This window comes from Ammospiza nelsoni, chromosome Z, assembly GCF_027579445.1.
Source record: "Ammospiza nelsoni isolate bAmmNel1 chromosome Z, bAmmNel1.pri, whole genome shotgun sequence".
Classification (NCBI taxonomy): domain Eukaryota; kingdom Metazoa; phylum Chordata; class Aves; order Passeriformes; family Passerellidae; genus Ammospiza; species Ammospiza nelsoni.
Genome location: NC_080669.1, coordinates 30940567 through 30960776, shown reverse-complemented (window position 1 = coordinate 30960776; position 20210 = coordinate 30940567). Strand labels below are relative to the sequence as shown.

General features: G+C 38.8%; 1 protein-coding gene across 2 annotated transcripts in view; it reads left to right on the top strand.

Annotated features, from left to right (window-relative positions):
* The first annotated feature begins 1564 nt into the window (after positions 1 to 1564).
* The window catches only part of ERCC6L2 (ERCC excision repair 6 like 2), a 51955-nt gene continuing 33309 nt past the window's right edge, over positions 1565 to 20210 (top strand). For both annotated transcript variants that reach the window (XM_059492396.1, XM_059492397.1), the window contains exons 1-9: positions 1565 to 1759; positions 4250 to 4674; positions 8885 to 9004; positions 10476 to 10669; positions 13249 to 13410; positions 14545 to 14752; positions 16097 to 16237; positions 17681 to 17794; positions 19265 to 19384. In XM_059492396.1, coding sequence (XP_059348379.1) covers positions 1738 to 1759; positions 4250 to 4674; positions 8885 to 9004; positions 10476 to 10669; positions 13249 to 13410; positions 14545 to 14752; positions 16097 to 16237; positions 17681 to 17794; positions 19265 to 19384 — 1506 coding nt within the window. In that variant the 5' untranslated portion in view covers positions 1565 to 1737. The remainder of the gene's footprint in view (positions 1760 to 4249; positions 4675 to 8884; positions 9005 to 10475; positions 10670 to 13248; positions 13411 to 14544; positions 14753 to 16096; positions 16238 to 17680; positions 17795 to 19264; positions 19385 to 20210) is intronic.

Below are 20210 nucleotides of genomic sequence, written 5' to 3'. Positions count from 1 at the left end.
TTTGCATGTTTGCTGCAAGCAGAAACAGCATGGAGACCTGTATCTCCTGCCTTGTCCTGCTTCTGAAAATACTGTAGGATGAAGAATTTTGATTAGGTAGTCTAATTATCCATCTTAATTGTACAGAATTTTGTGGCATATGCTGAAAGAATATAGATGTTTTACTGCTGATGTTCAATCCCTTCTATAAATTCACCACAATTATATAAACTGAAAGATAATTAAAAGGAATGGAGAAATCATCCAAAATACCTTGTCTTCTGCATTAAAAATCAAAGGTGATTTAAAAATAGATCTTACATGCTCCTTACACATAAGCATTTAACTTTCAGAAGTGAAATTAGTATAGTGCAATTAAATGCATGTGAAGGCGTTTTGTCAAAATAATAGCAAGGATCTGGGAAGCCAGATCATACTGTTCATGTAATACTCCATTGCATTGCTACTGAGATATGAGTCAATCTGAATAGATTTCTTGGTGGGACCCATTTTTTTTTCCAGAAAGAACCGGGTAATTGCTACTCACTGCCTTCACAATCTGCAAAATCTAACTGTGTCCAGTTCAACTCCCCTGAAAGCAGAGCGGTTTTCATGGATGGAGGTGGAATGGCTGTAAACAAGCGGGTCTTTCTTGATTTTGATTCTTCCCAAATATCAGATCCTTGGCTCTCAGCACCCATCATCTCCACTCAGCTGGCTGCTCTGCACTGTGCCAGCTCTGCCTTCCATTGCATCAACTCTTTGTCCTGCTTCCTCACCTCTCCAATTTTTTTTCTTTTGCCGAGAATAACTTTAGATCTCTTTACCCCTGCTGCCCAGAATCACAGAATGGTTAAACTTAGATGGGACCACAGGGGATCATCTAGTCTAACCTCCCTGCTCAAGCAGGGTTATCCTTGAGCATATTCCACAGGATTGTGTCCAGTCAGTTCTTGGATATTTCCAGTGAAGGAGACCCCACAACTTCTCTGGACAACCTGTTCCAGTGCATGGTCACCTGCCCACAGTAAAGAAGTTCTTCCTCATGTTAAGGTGGAACTTCTGTGCATCAGTTTGTGCCCATTGCCTCTTGTCCTGTTGCTAGGTACCACTGAGAAGAACCCGGTTCCACCCTCTGACACCTTCCCTTCAGGTATTTATACACATTGATATGGTCCCCTCAGCCATCTCTTCTCAACATTGAACAGGCCCAGCTCCCTCAGCCTGTCCTCACAAAAGAAATCCTCCCAAACCCCCTAATCAGCTTCCTAGCCCTGTGCTGGATCCACTCCAAGAGCTCCAAGCCTCTCGTCCCCTGACGAGGACAGAACTCCACACAGCTCCACCGGGCAGCGCGAACCCAGGCACCGCCCCTCAGAAACATCTCGCGATATTTCCCGCCGGCGCCCCTGAGCACCGAGCACCATGGTAACGCACTTCTCGCGATACCCGCGCGGCGCTGCCCGCGCCAGGCGGGGCGGGGCGGAGCGGTGCGCGGCCGACGTGCGGCCCCGGCCGCGGGCTCGGCTCTGCGCGGCTGCGGCGCTCGGGGCCGGCCGCGGCGCTCGGGGCCGGCCGCGGGGCGGGCAGCGGGGACAGCCACGGCGCCTGAGGCGCCCCGGCCGCTCCCTCGGCGCCTGCACCGCCGTGAGCCCCCCGGCGGAGGGGCGGCGGTGGGTCCCCAGCGCGCCCGTGCCCCTCCGCCCCCGGTGCCTCCGCCCGCGGCCCCCGTCGGGCTTTGCACGGCCAAAAGTTAAAATGTGTGGTGATGGTGTCCCAGGTAAGCGTCTTCCATGTGTCTTGCTCTGCAATATCTTCGAATTCTGTTTATACAGTCATTTATTAGAGTGTAAAAACAAAAAAAAATTAAACGAAAGGAAAACGAAACCTTGCATTTTAAATTAAGTTGTCAGCCCTCACTAGTTAGAAGGCATTCGACATAGTTTCATAGAGGAGTAGTGGTTGAAAGGAAGTAGTGTGTGACAGGAGGCCTTTAGCACCATGATTTAGTACAGTCAAAGTTGACAGTGGCACATTTTTTCCACCTGTAGTAAAAGGCGTAAGTACAGGTAAGCATCTTAAATACCAGCTTTCATCATTGGTGGCAAATGTATTGTACCCATGCTAGGAAGCCGTGTGAGATAATTGTCTTTATTTTTAAAAACTGATCCACATAAATTATGGTTCTAATTCAGAAGCCAAGAACTTGGTGAATCAGGCTAGTTAAACTAAGCAGTTCATGCTTTGGCTTTAACAGCATTATTTTCTGGCCTTATGCAGCAATGGTGTTCTTAATACCATTTCATGTCTCAGCCTTTTTCTCATTCTGTTCTCTGCTTCTCACTAAGTTTGGAGTTTAGTAACACTAATACTATTGCCCAGTGTAATTTATTCCACTTTGCACCTGAACTGTAGTTGTGAGGATCCATATGCAACTCTTTAGCCTCAAGTAAAAGCTTTGTTAAAAACAAAAGCTCTGTCGTCTTAAATAATGGCTTTAACTTGAGAGTTTCTGAACGTGTCCCTTCACTGCTGTAAAAAAAAGGAACTACAGAAGTGCTGTGTAGCACTTTGATTTGCATATATAGCAGTGTGCTGAACATAGCTCGTTTCAGTTTTTCAGTTTTGGTTCCTGTTCTCATGAAATTGCAGAAAGAATTAGATGCTACTGGAAGAAGTTAATGTACTCGTCTTTTTTACATTGAGATGAGAGATGGACAAATACCATGAACTTTAGGGATTAATTATGTATGATTTGTTGAATACACAGCCTGTACACACCCTTTGCCTCAGAAAGTTACATTTGAGCTTCAAGTCTTTGAGAAGATCTGAGGGAATGGCTGAGGGTCTTGGAGCAGCTTACGTAGCAGGTCACAAGGTGTGGGGCTGAACTCCAGAAAGGGATGATGGGGCCATTATTAAAGAGATCTGCAAAATAGTGAATTGAAGGGAGAGACTTTGGTTTATGATCTTGTTAGTGTAAGAACTGGTGGGCCATCAATTTAGGTCTTTGGATCGAAGTTCATGTCAGGAAAAAGTGTGACATGTATGCAGAGCAGACCCACAATATTTTTAGTCAGAAGTCACCAAATTCTAGGAATCTGCATGTGTTGAAAGGGGAGTGGAGCTACTTGAAAGAGTGAGTCTGCTGGTATTTGCTAACCAGACAAACTACCTGTGGCTCATGAAATCTCTGTAACTAAAATAATATTTTAGAGGCCAAAGAATTTTGGAATAAGGGTGTTCTGTAGGCTTGTACTATTTTTATTGTTGCCTGCACGTCAGCTTAGGGCTAATGCTGGCTGCAGAATAGTGGGCTTGGCTATATGGAGGCTTTTGTTTTTTCTAAGTGTATATAATTAAATAAATTTAGTAAATGACTAGTGGTTATCATTGATTTAACTAATACATTGTGGACATTATCCTGTAAGTGTATGCTTCTAGGTGCTCAGAACTTGGTGAGTCTTCTTGCAGTTTTTACACAGAGACATTAAAATAGGCTAAGGTGGAGTTTCTTGCCTTCAGAACTTTTTTCCTTACCTGTGAAAAATGTCTGGGTTGATGTGTCCAGGAATATATACCACCACTGGTCATAGAATGATGAATACTCACTCTGGTGGAAGATCTCCCTGGCTCACTCCTTCCTATAAATAAGGTGCATCTCATGGTAATTGATAATTACTTTCTTGTAAGTATCAAAACTCACTCCAGCAAATAGATAAGAAACAATAACAGTTCTGAAATTAATCAAATCATCCCTTTGTTTTAGTATGACTGAGCAGGGGAAGATTAGAAATTGTTTCTGCAAACTCAAAAGAGCATCCCTTTTTCTATCAGTTGAGATTTGGAAAACTTTGTGTGGAGCCCTTATTTGTGAGATCTTTTTACTATGAAGAGTGAAGATCTTGTTTTTCTTAGTAGAGGTATCTTGTATTATTTTTGATTGCCAGTGCGATGTGAGGTCTTTCCACTTTGTGTGTTTGCCTGTGTGAAGCCACTGTGTTAACTTAATGCATCAGAACCTGGATTTTGCTTTTTTTCCTATACACATTCTGTTATTTCTAAAATAGTGGTGTTAGAGCAAAAATTTTATGTCTAGCTGTAAACAGTAATTGCTGTTTTGATTCCAGTGCTACCTTCAATAAAGTGCTTGTAGAGAGTTGTATGAATTTTGTAAACTAAATTGATATCCATTGTTTTAATAGTGAAGAAATTAAATACTTTGTACATCAGGCCAGTTTGTCACTATGTGTGTTTGGTTTTTTTATAGATCATTGGCGTATTGGGGAGAAATGCCTTGCCCCTTGTTTTGAAAATGGAAAGCTTCATGAAGGAACAATAACTTCTCTTGAAAAGGACAAGAATGGAAAATCATTTGCTGTTGTATCATTCTTGGAGTCTGAAGAAAGGAAAATACTAATAACAAAACTTTGTAAAGTCAAAGACAGTAGAGGACCCTGGAAAAGCTTAATATTTGATGAAGGTGATCTGGAAAAGCCATATTTTCCTGACCGAAATCTTCCATCTCCTGGAGTTGCTTTTAAATTATCTGACAATGGCGATTTTATCCCGTATACAATTAACAGATACCTGCGTGATTATCAAAGGGAAGGAGCCCAGTTTCTGTATAGACACTATGCTAATAAAAGAGGGTGTATTCTTGGAGATGATATGGGCCTTGGAAAGACAATACAGGTATTCTTTTTGTTTGTTACTGAGGGAGGAGGTAGTATTTTCTGGGACCTGTAAATCTTTTTTTAAAAAGCATTGTTTTTATGAAATTTAGACCTCCCTCTGCTGTTGCTGAGATGAATGAGGCAGGACATGATGCCCAGGCAGCGCTCAGAGCCAGGAGTGCGTTGCTGATTTAAGACTCACTCCTCACAGGCCATAAAACTGGGATGTGACTCCTTTTAGTATAAGCACGAGTAATTATGGTAGTTAAAATGTTAGTGTGTTGAATTTACTTTGAGGATTGCTACCTGCCTGTCATGAAAGCAATTTGCACTGGAGTACACTAAAAGAACTTGAGACCCTTATGTGACTCTTGCTTTTAAAATACCTTTTTCCTTTTTTCCTGAAAACAAACAGTTTCACTGTTCTGGGAATACAAAAGAACTGACACTTTCACTCCCATCTCTGGACATAGTGTTTTGGTATTCCATGCTACTTCCATCACTTTTTTAATAATGCAGCTTGATTGATGAGAGGATAAAGTGTAGCTGGATTTTTTTCATTGTGCTTTGAATCTGGAATTTGCATCCAACCTAAATTACTTATTTTTTCTTTACTTGCTCTTTACTTGCTTTGCTATAATTAAGGTGATTTTATGTGTGGAAATTCTCTACAGTCTGTCTGATTTAAAGTGAGTGGTTTGAGTTCTGTGGGAGATACTTTTTGTCCCACTCTATTTTGTCCTGCTCCATGTGTCCAGTGCAAGCTCATTTCTTCGCTCACAGGTATTGGTTGTGGTACCTATTGTCTTTCCATTTAGGAGAATGTTGATAGATGTCTTTCAGCACAACAAAAGTGTTGTCCTGTAGTAAACTTAACAAGAGGAGTGGGTAAACTAAACTGTCAAAACTCTGCATAGAGCATTTAGAGGTGTATCATGGATTTGTATAAAGATTTGTATCATCTGTTAGCTGATGCTTCGTTTTAAGAAGGGCCAAGTTTCTTGTCCGTGGTAGTTGAAGAGCTCAATAGTTACGGAAGACTGTTCCTGCTCAGAGCTGCAAATAATCTGATTTCATATAGTAAGACATGTCTATATATTTATCTGTCTATCTGCCTATATATATGTGAAAGATAATAGTAAGCTTTGGGGGCAAAAACTAAATTTATTTGTCGTGATTGCATCTTGCATTTTTGAATCTCAGAGCTGATTCTCTAGGCACATTTATCACAATTCCACATAGGAACATAGTGACAGTGTGTTCCTGTGTGGAATTCACATCTGATGGCTATTTCTTTTAATCTGTGTCAAGTTTTCAGAAGAAAGGTAGAGATTTCAAAGAATATTTTATGTGAAGAGTATCATATGTGAAGAATAACAAGAAAGGATTCTGTAGGTACAGAGGTCAGAAGAGAAAGGTTGAGGAGACTGATCTGAGGCAGTGGCAAACTTGTGCCTGACCAGTCTGATGACCTTACATGATGAAATTATGATAATGGTCAATGTGGGAAGATGGACAGATGTCTCTGATTCTTGTAGGGCCTTTGATACGGTTGCACATGACATCCTTAACTCCAAACTGGAGATGGGTAGATTTGATGGATGGACAGTTCAATGGATAAAGAGCTGGCTGGCTGTAGCCAGGGAGTTGTGGTCATGCCTCTGTGTTGAGGTGGAGGTTGGTGATGAGTGATGTCCTCAGGCTCTGTTTTGAGAACACTGCTCTGCAATGTTTACCTCAATGACACAGACGGTGGGATCGAGTGCAATCTCAGCAAGTTTGCAAATGACACAAATCTGAGCAGTGCAGTTGGCACAACAGAAGGATGGGATGCCATCCAAAGGGACCTGGAGAAACTTGAGAATTGGGCCCATGACAACCTTATGAAGTTCAGTAAGTCCAACTGCAAGGTGCTACACCTGGGCTAGGACACTCCCAGACATGAACACAAACTGGGAGCTGTAGAGAGCAGCCCTGAGAAGGGGGACTGGGGGATTCTTGTGGGTGGAGAGCTGGATATGAGCCAGCAATGTGTGCTTGCAGCCTAGGGATGCATCCGAAGCAGCATGTCCAGGAGGTCAAGAGACATGGTTCTTCCCCTCTGCTCTACTCTTCTGAGACCCCACCTGGAGCACTGCATCCAAGTCTGGGGTCCCCAGCACAGGAGGGATGTGGGCCTGTTGGAGTAACTCCAGAGGAAGCCACGAGGCGTTCTGAGAGATCTGCACCTCTCCTATGAAGAGAGGTGGAGAGATTTGGGGCAGTTCTGCCTGGAGAAGAGAAGGTTCTTGGAGGACCTCATTGCGGCCTTCCAGTAACCCTTGTGTTCAGGTTGGATGGGGGCCTGAGCAATCTGGTCTAGTGAATGGCATCCTTGCCGATGGCAGGGATTGGAACTAAGTGATCTTTAAAAGTTCCTTCCAACCCTTACCATTTTATGATTCTGTGATCTTGTGTATTTTTTGTTAAACAGAGTGTTTGTGTTCAATGTGTTCAAATTTCAGCATGGGAAAGTCAGTTCAGTGGATATGAAGTAAAATGGTAGAGTTCACTTGTTTAGAAAAGGTTAGTACATATGAAAAAATAAATTTAAACTTCATTGAATAACTGGTAAAGTCTTCGAGAAAAGTTGTCTTATGATTGTCAGTTGGCAGAAGCTTAGTGTTTCTGAATTATAGGATGGTTCATGAGATAAACTTTTCTAGAGATCCTTTGAATGTTAATGTTCTTTGTATTTCTGAACTGATTTTTGCTTTAAATGTCCTGGCTATATGGTTCATACATATCAAGCTGAAGTTTAGCTGAAGGCCTAAACTTCACCTAACAATAGAATAATGTTGTTTCTTAGTGATTACAGTAAACTAGGCATTTAGATTGCTTTATCTAGAAGAGCCAAAGATTTTTGATAATGAGTTGCTATTTCACTGCCTTTGTTACTCTTAGAAATATGTGGGGTAAATTCTACTAAGAATTGAGAAGGTAGAAAAGACATGGAGATTTATTGTTCAGTTGAATTTGATTCTAATTCTCAAAGGATTTAAAGGTAAAACCCAATAGTTAAACAACATGTGCAAACTGGCAGGTCATCTCAACCTCAGTTTGTGAGATATTATTTATATGAAAATGCTTGGGTTACTTTTATTCTACATAGCTTTCTTTTACTCTGTGGCCATACCTAGGATGGATTTTTTCTCTCTTCTGTCCATCCAACTACTCTTTTCAGAGAGGTGTTTTTTCTGCACTCTGCTCTCCTGACCAGCTCTTTCTCCCCATCATTAGAGGGAGAAAGTTCTTTTTTTGGACATCAACAGTTGGTAGCTTTACCTCTAGCCTGCTATGAGCAGCTGTGTAGCAGCTGCAAAAAGGAAGTGGCTGGAGCTGGCTGCTCTGAATAAAAGGGGCCTGTTGAGATTTCAAAAGAAGGGCACCTCTCTGATGATGCACCTGGTCCTTGCTGCTACTTAGTCCATGGATACTGTTTATCCCAAGTGAATTTTTAATCTGCATTTTCTGGCCAGATCTTCCTCTACCTTCTTCCTGTTTTGGAACATGATAGGAGTAGTTTGGAATAGCCTGTGCTGGGATGTTTGTCCTTGCTGTGGTATATTGTAATAAATGTGTTCTCATAATCACCTTGACTGGTTTGAATCAGATGGGAGAATATGACACAAAAGGAGGAAAATGGTTTTGATGTCAAGAACAGGAATTTGAAAGAATGGAACATACAGAAAAATGTGTATTAGTAAAAAACAAACCCGTAGGATAAGCCTCTTCTTCCTTTTGCAGAAATAAAGTTGAGAGGATAGTTAGAGGATATCTGTTCCTTCTGTTTTCTGATCTGAAATTCAAGTTCCCTGAAAAGGAGGAGAGTTGCAAGACAAACCTCATCTCTGTTTTTTCCTGGCTCATTCATACTCTGTCTCTTGTGTATTTTTGTGACATTTCCACTTAAAGAATAAAAGACTGAGATAGAGCAATTAATTGCTCCTATCATTAGTGCAAGGAGTTCTTGGGAATCCAGAGGAGGGAGGGGTCCCATTTTAAAACCAGATTTATTTATAGCCAACAAACACCCCCTGCTGCACCCCCCAGAAAAAAATATTCGCCCCCGCTAAACCAAACCACCTTCCAGAGTCCTGTCCAGGATTTTGTCCTAAATGTTTATTTTTTGTGGAATTCATTCAATTTCTTATTATACATAGTTACTGAGAATTGTTTTCTTTCTCAAGGTCATTTCATTTTTGGCTGCAGTATTGCACAAAAAGGGAACACGTGAGGATATTGAAAATAATATGCCGGAGTTTTTGCTGCGGACAATGAAAAAGGGCTCAGATTGTAACCCCAAGAAGGTACAACTTTTAGAGATACTAACTTAAGGATTTTGATGAAAGGCAATACTTGCATTTGTTTGGGTTTTTTTGTTTGTTTGTTTGGTTTAGGAGTTTATATACATTAATTTTTAAAATTCAGCTGCTGAAGTAGGATTTCATGCCTGTCCTAGTAGTGTTTGAGAAGCCTTCCGTTTTCCAGACTGCCATAGTGCCCCTCTCTCTCTCTAGGTGTTATTGTGTAATCTATTACTACTGTTCACCTGCACGAATGGAAAACATTTGGAGGTGTCTGGGTTAGATTTGTGGCTAGAGTACTTTGAAAAACCCAGTGAGTAGAAAATTAGTGTTTTGTGATGATATTTTTAAAATAAAAAAAAGTGTGTCTAAATAACAGGGTATTGAATTAAGACAAATCCGTATTTTTGGAAAGTGTAATGCTTATAGCCCTGTGATGTCTTGTGTTTTCTTGATTGGCTGTCATAATGTTGGAAGTAAGTCTGGCTGATAATCTAGGTAATGAAATACAGTGACAGCAAATAAAAGATACATATAAAAGTTCTATGTGAATAAGACACATCTGAAGATCATTTTAATTTTACCCATTACTGAAACCATGTGATTTCTATTTTCCATTGTTATTTTGATGCAATTGTTAGAGAATTTGACTGGCATAATGGGTTATGTGACTTAGCTCTGTGAGTAATGGATACATTTCCTCAGGAAATACAGGCTGAGAGGAAGGGGTAAAGGGATAGCACTTCATGTGCAAAGAAGTAGGAATGATTCTGGCTCTTGATTGTATGTGAGGAAAGGATGTCACTTTGAGGACATTTAATGTTGAATGAGGTCACAGAGAGGTTGTAGACCCCATCCATCCTTATGGGATTTTGAAGACCTCAGTTGGCTAAGCTTGGGTTTGAAGTCAGTGTTGCCACTGCTTTGACTATAAAGTTGGACTGAAAATGTCCCAAGGTCACTTCCTACCTCTTTGATTTTATTATCCTGTGATACTAAGTGAATTGTATGAGCTGTCCTAATTTTTTTAACTCTTTTCAGGACTATCTGTTTTCAATTCACATGATGACTAGACTTACGGATTTGAGGAAGCTGCTTACCCTCTTCATCCTTTTATTTTCTCCATTTGTAAAACATTTTACAAATTTATATATATATATGTACACAGATGCTATGACAACACAAAATGATAGTGTTTCATATCTTACTGCATTTGTTAAGCGTATAATTTAATTGTGTTTTTTAGTATTTAATTTTAGTATGACAGTATTTTTATGATGCATTGTATACTTACTCAGTGTAAACTTTTGAGTTTATATTAACTTTAGATATTTTTCTTACATCCTTTGAAAGGGCAGAATTAAACAGTCAGACTGCTCAGAGCAGTAAAATAGTTAAGATCTTGACTTCCGTTATTGAGAAATTGGTATGTTGTATTTTTTCTGGTGATACTGTAATATATATTTGTTTTCAGACTTTCCTCATAGTGGCCCCTCTTTCAGTGCTGTACAACTGGAAGGATGAGTTAGACACATGGGGATACTTTAAAGTCTCTGTCTTACATGGCAGTAAAAAAGATGATGACCTGAGTCGCATCAAGCAAGGGAAATTTGAAGTTGCTCTTACAACATATGAGATACTTCGCCTATATTTGGATGAATTTAACAGGTAATAGTTTTAATATGTTTTTGTACACACTGAATTTTAACTGTCTAATCTTGCATTGTTCTTTTCAAGGACTTTTTTCCGTACAACATATTTGCTGTAAAATACATTGACTCACTGTGCGGCAGAGAAGAATTCCTGTACTACTGAATTTATCCTGTACTTCTGAGTTTAACCTGTAGAGTTCTGGTGGGTTGACCTTGACTGGACACCAGGTGCTCACCAAGCCACTCTATCAGTCTCTTCCCAGCTGGACAGGGAAGAGAAATTAAGATAAAAACCAGCTCTTCAGTTGAGATAAGGCAGTTTACTAAAGCAAAAGTTTACACATGCACAAACAAAGAGGGGAAGAAGAGGTTTGTTTTCTGTTTCCCGTAAGTGTTGAGCCACTTCTGGGAAATGGTGCTTCTGCACATGTAGCAGTTGCCCTGAAAAGTAAACATCATAAATAACAAATGCCCCATTCCTCCTCCTTTTCTAGCTTTTGTATCTGAGCTGATACCGTATGGGATGAGTTATCCCTTTTGTCAGTTTGGGTCAGTGTGCCAAGTTTTGTCCCCTCCCAGGATCTTACCCATTCCCAGTCTGCTGATATGGGGGGAATGTTGAGAGACAGCGCTGATGCTGTGCCAGCGCTGCTCAGCAGTAGCCAAAGCACTGGTGTGTTAACAACACCTTTCCAGCTACCCACCAGTGAGACCAGTGAGAGCTGCTGTGGGAAAATCAACTCCATCTCAGACAGACTCAATGCAACTGTCTTTGTAATGGGACACTTGTAGCACTAAGTGTTTGAATGAAACCAGTCTTTGCTGGTAACACACTTACGAAATGTTCTCTGAAAGATGCTGGACTTGCCTGCCTGGAACCTAATGACTGCTAAAAGATACTTAGAAAGTATTTCTGTCTGTCAGTATAAGGAGAGCAATCACCTGGAATTTTTAGCAAATGCTCAAAAAGGTATTTTCCTTGTTACTTGCTCTTTTCACCAGCTTGATGAGATTATTGAATGCGAAAAGCTTTGAGATTTAAACCCACACATTTCTTATCCAATCCTAAACATCCTTTTCCCCTATGTCATCTTGAAAGTAGGGTACGAATTGTGTCAGTGGCTGGTGGTAGCACCTTGCCCTCAGCAGCTGATATAAGTGGATCTGCAGATCTTGGCATTTCAGGTGTTGGGAAAGGTCCAGGCCCCAGAGGGTACCTTAGTTGTCTGGAGATCCATCATCAAAACAATCAGATCTTCATTTCTGTGCTCAGGTCTGAAGTACAGAGAATAGAGAAGTACAGATAGAAGAATAAAGTTGTTTTGTTATCAACGATTTGTGTTCTTTCTGAAGAACTCTTCATGCTTGATCATGGAATGGACTGTGGTCAGGAAATAGGTGCATGTGTGGAGGAGATCTAATGTGTGACTGCAAATACATTTCTTCAACATGCAGATTATCAAACTGTTTCTGCACAGGATGTGACTGGATGGGCCTGTGATCTTGACACCAGGAGAACCTTTGTGTCTTGCTTCAATACAGTAATGGATTGGCCTCAAAAGCTGCTCTTAAGTAATTAGCTGTCAGGAATAAGGATATATATGCTCAGTTATGCATGTAAATCAGTATGAGAGATTTAAGTGGAAGGAGCTAGGATATGAACATCCATTAGGCTTTTCAGAAACTCCCAATTTTTAGCATATTTTGGGAATGTAGGAACTTGAACATGAATTAATTTATTTAGTGATTAGCAAAAATGCCACAAGATCAGCCTTCATTAGTGACCTAAATGCAGCTTGCTCAGGAGATGTTTTCTGCTAAACATCTCTAAACATGTCTGCTTCAGCTTTTTGCAGCATATCAATCTGGATATGGTTGTGTTCTGAAATATTCATATATATAAATTTAATTAATAAAGTTAGTAAATCTCTTCCTAAGGACTTGAAGTCTTTCTTTATTATTATCTCAGTATACAGGTCATTCTATCCCTAAGTTTTATTCTTGAATTGGCTGCAAAATATCTTTTGGTTACTGCTTAAAGTTCCTTGTCATCACAATCCCAAAATATTAAAATTCCTCTGCTATATTGGTATTGTATATGTTTTCTTGAGTGATACTTTACATGTAGGAAACCATGCAGATTGAAATGTTTTCAGTTCACTGGTATTTGCCTTGGATAATTTTTGTTGGTAAAATGAAGTATACCTATGTTAAGTATATTTCGATAGTTTACCTACAGAGACTTAATTATTTTTCGTAAATCTTAATTATGAGTGGAGTTAATTTTAGTGAGATATGCTGGATTATTGGTCCACAGATTGAAAGCTTCTTTGTTCACAGAAAGCATTTGATACAGGAAACAGGAGGTTATTTATTTGATGATGTAGTTTAGCCATTATGTTCAACTATGTTAATTTAATTTACTAAACAAACAATATAAGGAAATGGAGTGATATTATGTAGCAAAACAGAGAAATCAAAAAGTAATAATGTGTTATAATCACAGCTGTTTGTGTGGCTGGCTTCACTTTTTGTATGTATGTGGGATGATGGGACAAGTAGTGTCAATTAATGAAATCTTTTTTTGATCTGCAGTATAGAGTGGTCTGCTGTGATAGTGGACGAAGCACACAGAATCAAGAATCCAAAGGCTCAAATAACTCAAACCATGAAGTCATTAAAATGCCATGTTCGCATAGGTCTTACTGGAACCATTCTTCAAAACAATATGAAGGAACTTTGGTGTGTTATGGACTGGTAAATATTTTCTTTTATGTTTAAACATCTCTGTGTGTTGACTGTGCAGTGGGGCTGGGGCAGGACTGGATGGTATGGACCCCTCTGTGTTATGAAAAAACAACAAAATACAGCCCTCAACCTCAAAACCTGCTTTTTTTGAGAATATAACTTACTGGGGAGGTAAGCTCCTGGTATTTTACAGTTGTTTCATACATTTGGAGTTCATCCCAGCTGGCTTCTTTGGGGAATTTGGGAAGTAGTTAGAATTATTCTTCCTCTGCCTCCCATATTACCCTTTTTTGTTTCTTCCTTTTTTTTTTTTTATTTCCATAGGGACAGTCTTTTTTTCTTCTGTCCTTCGCCCAGTAGATAGGAAATCATTACACAGCCTTGACCCACATAGTGCCTTTGCTCTGTCCAGTATGTGCAGGTCAGTCTGAGACCTACTTGGAGGATGAAAATAATAATATTTTGCTTATTTTTTTCCAAAATGTAGAAGTACACATATTTGAAAAGTAACAGTCTTGTCCAGAAAAACTTTTAATGGTCAAGGAGAGGTGCAACTCACCATAGATACAAATTTAAATCTTCTGGGAATGCTTTGCAGAGGAGAAACAAAGCAAATATATTTTAAATATAAGGATATACAGAACAGAAATAGCAGGAAGAATATTCTAAGCTTAGTAAATTGTTCCAATGTGTAATGCTGCCAACAGTTACTAAATTCTTTCTACCATTGGGTTTCTCAAGATTTTATTCAGTTAATTGTAATATCTGTATAGTCTGATTTCATAAAACCAGCGAATATTGAAAACATGCCTGTTTAGCTTCCAGTTTAGGCTCCTCAACACTAGCAGCCTTGTAGTTTAGAGCTTCTATATAATTGTGATTTCTTTTGTTCTGCTAAACTTTTTCTTTTCTTGAGATTGGAACCCTTTTCCTGAGGTGTGTGTCTTAGCATTTGAGAATCACAGAAAACAAAGGAAAAGTGGCATGTCTTAAAATAGTATCTGTTTCTATTTGTACTTAAAATTTTTAGTGGTTTCTCTAGTGACTGCTACTTTAAGATAGCTTGCTGTTAGTCAGAAAAAAAAGTTTATGGTATGCTTTAAATCAGTGAACCAACCCCCATCCCCTTTTGTTTTTTAATAGGGCTGTACCAGGACTTTTAGGTAGCAGAGTGCATTTCAAGAAGAAATTTTCTGATCCAGTGGAGCATGGCCAGAGGCACACTGCAACTAAAAGAGAGCTAGCAACAGGTCGTAAGGCCATGGTGAAGCTAGCAAGAATAATGTCTGGCTGGTTTCTGAGACGTACCAAAGCGCTTATCAGTGATCAGTTGCCGAAAAAGGAAGACAGAGTAAGAGTGCCTGCACATTTTGAATACAATGCTAATGAATGTATCTCTTCTTTAGTTTTCTTGTTGTATTTTCTCTCTTGCATCATGTAGTTTATGGTTCTCTCTTCATCTTTTTAACTTGGGAAGACTTCATAGCCTTGGAAAAAGTGCACTTGAAGTAGTGTGCTTTGTTCCCATAATTACTATGATTGCACATTGAAATGGAGTTAATCAAGCATGAAAATGCTCAGCCAGTCTTCTGTCTAGTGATTTACACATCTGTTTTATGTATGTTTTTGTCCTTATCTCTGCAAGCCCAAAGCAATGTATGTAAATGTATGTCTTGAAATTCTATGCAGAACCTCTGAATTTGCATCTTGAAACTTTGTGTATGGAACAGTATGCTTTTAACTCCTTCATTTTCAATCCTGAAATAAAAGAAAAATCTCAGACAAAATGTTTCTGTGATAGGCCTGTAATCCTGTTCATCTGATGCAATTGTAAATATTACATGAAATTATAATACTTTACAGATAAGAGTTCTGCTAAATATTTTCTTCTGAGTTGACAAATATGTAAATTTGCATCTGGTTTTATTTTCAAAATTTGGTGTTTTTTCTTCATCCTTAGTTTATAATAATGTCATCTAGGCAGTCTTCTGAAGGAAAGATTAACACAAACATCAGTCAGTCTCCTTTCTGAATCTAGCAGGTTTTATTCTTTTCATTATCTTGTTAATGTGAGTATATGTTCAAGTTACTGCTGTATTATTGTAGCTCAGCATGGTGCTGCTGCTATGTGGATAGCGTAGGTTAAGGAATGATCTTGGGATTTCTGTCTCCTGCTGCTTAAGACTAAAGATGTCATGGAGATGCCACCCATGGTCTTTCAGAAGAGGGATCAGTTTTCACCATAGCACTTTGTAGATCCATGCCTTCTCATTGTTTATTCTGTTTGTCCCGCTTGTGGCTTTCGGTAGTGCCCTACAACAGCTAATGCCTAAAAAGGGGAAAGAAAGGGCAAATTAAACACCTTGCAAAACAGAGAGAAATCTCTAATTAACATTATGCATTTACTTCTCTCACTGTTCCTTCCTCGTCCTATTCCTTCACAAAAGCCATGTTTAAAGGTTTAAATAAGTGTGCATACATTTTTGCTACAGTTTCATGCTATTTTGGTGTACAGATCCACTTTTTTTTTTCATTTGGTGATAGAATAATTTCCTGTTTAACTATTTGAGCAAGTCTAAAATTTATTTCTACTTTATTTTCAGTGATTTGTGATTTGTTTTTTATGATGCAGTGGTTTTTTGCCTTTCATTGTACGATGCACATGATAGTGTTTCTTGTGTTTCCTCTTTGGCAGATGGTGTTTTGTTCCCTCACTGAATTCCAGAGGGCTGTGTACCAAGCTGTGCTGGAGACAGATGATGTAACCTTGGTGTTAAGAGCAGGAGAGCCCTGTAGCTGCAACAGTGGCCGTAGGAGGAAGAACTGTTGTTACAAAGTAAGAACTTGGCACTGTTTGGATTTTAGCGCATAGTCTTCTGAATTTCTCAAGAGACTCTCTGCTGATGAAGAGCTGATTGAAATATTTGCCTAGTTGTAGCTCATCTGTTTGCGACATCCCAGCTGGAAACACAGGGAGCTGCATCACCAGCATGATAGAGTTAAGCACTTTGAGGTTACTGCAAAGCTGCTTTGCACGCCCTGAGCAGGTGATTGTTCCCTATGCAGTAAATTCTGGATCTTTTGTATCAATAGATGCACCTGTGATTTAGTTGATACTGGCAAGAGCACTGCATTGAGATGTTCAGTGTGTGTCAGGCATGCTGCTTCCAGGTGCCTCAGGCAGTTTGTGCAGGATGTGCGAATGGGAGGCACTATGAGCTCAGCAGGCTGCCTGGGTAGTTAGTTGTGTTCTAACTGCAGTCATGCCTTTCTGTGCCATTAAACATTCACTTTCTCTTGCTTCATGAGGGGAGAAATCTAACAGTGAAGAGCACTAGTCGAATTTCGTCCATGAGTAACAGCTTTGCAGATTTCTTTAATCTTCTCCGGACTTCTTTAAACCTTGATCAGTCTAGCTTTGTATTTGTTTTGCTTACCTCACTCAGTAGGCTCAGATTAAGCACATCTTTTAAACATTTAGAAGCATGTGTCACATGCTTGTTTCTCCCTTTTATCTCTCTGGCCTGCTCTGATTCTTGTGTAGTGTTTTGAGTTTTTTCCAAATGATGTAGCTTCTTCAGTCTCCTGCATCTTTATTTATGAGCAATCCCCTCATTTGTTTTTTTTAATATTCCATGGATATTAGCCCTCTTTGCAGACTTTTGTTTCTAGTGGTGTTTTGTAGAAAAAAAGGAATGCTGGTGGACTTGATTCACAAAAGGGCAGTAGGCAGGCCTGCAGATAGTTGAATGCTCTTATGGACTGTTTTATTCCAATGTTAACTGTCAAATTTAGTAACTTGAGAAGGGAAAGGAAAACAAATATTGATCAAGCCAGCCAGCCATAACTAGGAAGATAGCTGATGCTGTTGCACAGTTGCTGTTGCACTGTAGAATATCTGAAGCTTGAATTTTGCTGAGATGCTTGTAAAGCTTTTGCTGGAAAGAAAAATAAAGTTAGAAGTTGAAAGGTAAGAAGTCATTCAAACTGGTCTTGCTTGATTTAATTAGTTACAAAGTTACCATCTTCTTGTTTACTAAAGAATTCTTGATTATCTCCATGGGATGTCTGTAGAAGTTACTAAGATGTATCTATTAATAGGGTGACAAAGCTGAAGAAAAAACAGAACTTGGTTCATTTTTAGCAGAAATACAGTATTCATGTCATGGGGATCAGTTATAGTATTGTTAATGCATTAAACCTGGTAATAATAGCATTTATTTGAGATTATTACTTATTTTCAGTAGTATTTGTTTGCATAAACTGGGTTTTTTTGTAGGTAAATGCACATGGTGAAACGATTAAGTCATTACGCTTCAGTTACCTAATGATCCTACAGAAGGTTGCAAACCATGCTGCACTGCTGCAGACAGACAACACTAGCAAACTGCAGGTTAGTTTCAGAAGTGTCTAAAAAATGGACTTTTGGAAGATAAATGGGATGAAAACTCTTGAATGAAAATTGCTGCTGGCCGCCTTATAAGCCTTAACTAACTGCAGTTAAGATATTTTGTAAGATTCCTTTTCCATTCAGTCATACAGAATGCATACCTTATAAAGATGTTATACAAAACAACATGTTAATTTAGTTGATTCATATCTGAAAGTAAGGGTTATAAAACATCAAAGAAGTTAGGAGAGAGAGTAATTTTTCATGATTTCTAATAGGGTTTCATAAATGTAACAAAAACATAAATTTTTGTTACATTTATGGAGTGCCTATAAGAGGAATGTCTTTATGCAAATAAACAAATAATAGATAATTAGAATGGGTTTTTTCTCTAGTATTTTATGTTAAGAGCTGAGTTTCTTTAAATAATGAGAAACATGTTTCAGAAAAAATTGCTTAATGAAAGATCAGTATCAGCTTATCTTGTTACTATGGCAAGCAACTAGACCCACAAACAGCAGTTTCAGAAATGCTTGTTTGTGAGCCTTAAGATCCAGGAATGAGGAAAGGGATTTAGGGGCATTACCACTTTTTCTTAGAATCTATCAAGGAAGAGATATTGGAATGTCCTAGTTAATTGTGTGAGTTTGTTCCATTAAAGCAGTTTTGCTTTTTTATAAATGTTACTTTTAGTGTCCAGCACACTACACACAGCATATAGCCAGATGTTTTTAGTGGGCTTTTTTGTGTATTGCATATGTAGTTTTTGTTGTAATAACATCTGATATTTAAATAACCTCTGAAATAATGGAATGCAAGTATTTTGTGACTTACAGTCTTCTGCATCATGCATAATTAATAGTTTTACCAACATCTACTAAGAAACTAATACTTAGTAGTTTTTCTTACCACGGATACTGCACTTACCTTGAGTATTGAAGGCCCTTACATGTGTTATTCTCAGGTGAGAGATGTAATCTTTTCTTTCTCTCTGTAAAAGTGGACTTAAAGTGTGAGATTGTGTTTAAGTTCAGAGCTAAATTTAGCAAGGGAGTTTTATGTGGCTTTAAAACACCTTAAGTCCATTTCCTGTACAGTTTTTGTTGTGGAACAATATATAATTCCCATACTGGCTTGCCTGAAAGAGTCAAGAGAAATGCTGGTGCAGAACCATTGGGTAGTGCAAATGTCAAGGCAAGAGGATCTTTTGAAACTGACAATTCTGGCCAGGAGAAGACATTCTGAATACAATCTATGATTTCAGATTAGGAATCTCTTTTTTTTTTTTTAATGAAACAAAGCAAAACACACAGGAAATGTTTTATCCAGCAGTTTTGTAGTGAACAAAATAAAAACTACATCAGTCTGCTTGAGATACTTTGGCAGATCATGTTTCAACCTGTTTAACTCTTTGCATGGCTTAACATAGCTCTGATTTTTAACATCTGTTCAATCTTTCTGCTTTTCTTCCAGGAAGCGCATATCAAACGAGTTTGCAGCCAGGTATTTTCCAGTTTTCCCGATTTTGTGCAGTTAAACAAAGATGCAGCCTTTGAAACTATTTCAGATCCAAAATATAGTGGAAAAATGAAGGTAAACCCCTTCCTTAGAAAAAAAATAAATTTTATTAATAGTAATAGATTTGGCCTGTATTATATGGATATAAGAAAATATACACCTAATAGTTTTGGGGGTTTTAATTATTCTGTTTATTGTTCATCATACAACAGCAGGAATCTTTGGTCATGGATCAATATTTATCTGGGTAAAGACTGGATAAGAATAATCTGTGATGCTAAAATTTTCTGAGACTTTAGCTTCACATGTTTGATGGTGGGCATGGAAATGACCCTTGTAGTCAACAGGATTATTGTTGCATGAAACCATGGATTCTGGTGACAGTCAGAAGTACTTGGCAAAGAAGAGGAGGCAAAACAAAATCATTATGGGCTTAATGATTTGTGCACAGCTTCAATTTTGTGTGAAGTTCCAGTCTCTCCTCTCAAAAAGGAGATGTTAGACTTCGAAAAGGTTCAGAGGACTGTTCAGAGAAGGGCCACAAGCGTGATTAGTAACTGTGTCAGGAGCAGCCAAGTAGGCTGGGACCCTCCAGACTGTAAGGAATGTCTTAGGGTAAATGTGAGTGGGACCTACACAATCATGGAATAGCATGGAACTGGTGAAAATGTACTAAGTGCTTACTGATTTCTTGAACCCTTCGGACATTAAATGAAAATAATAGTAGTTGTGCTGAAGATGACCAAAATAAATGTGTCTAGTATGAATCTGTGAAACCTCTCATGTCAGAAACTGTCTTTCTCTGGTTTCAGAGAGGAGCAAAAGATGACGTGATGACATATAGTGTAGATTGTTATGATGTTGCTTAATGTAGATGAAAAAGATGTCTAGTATAACTAAT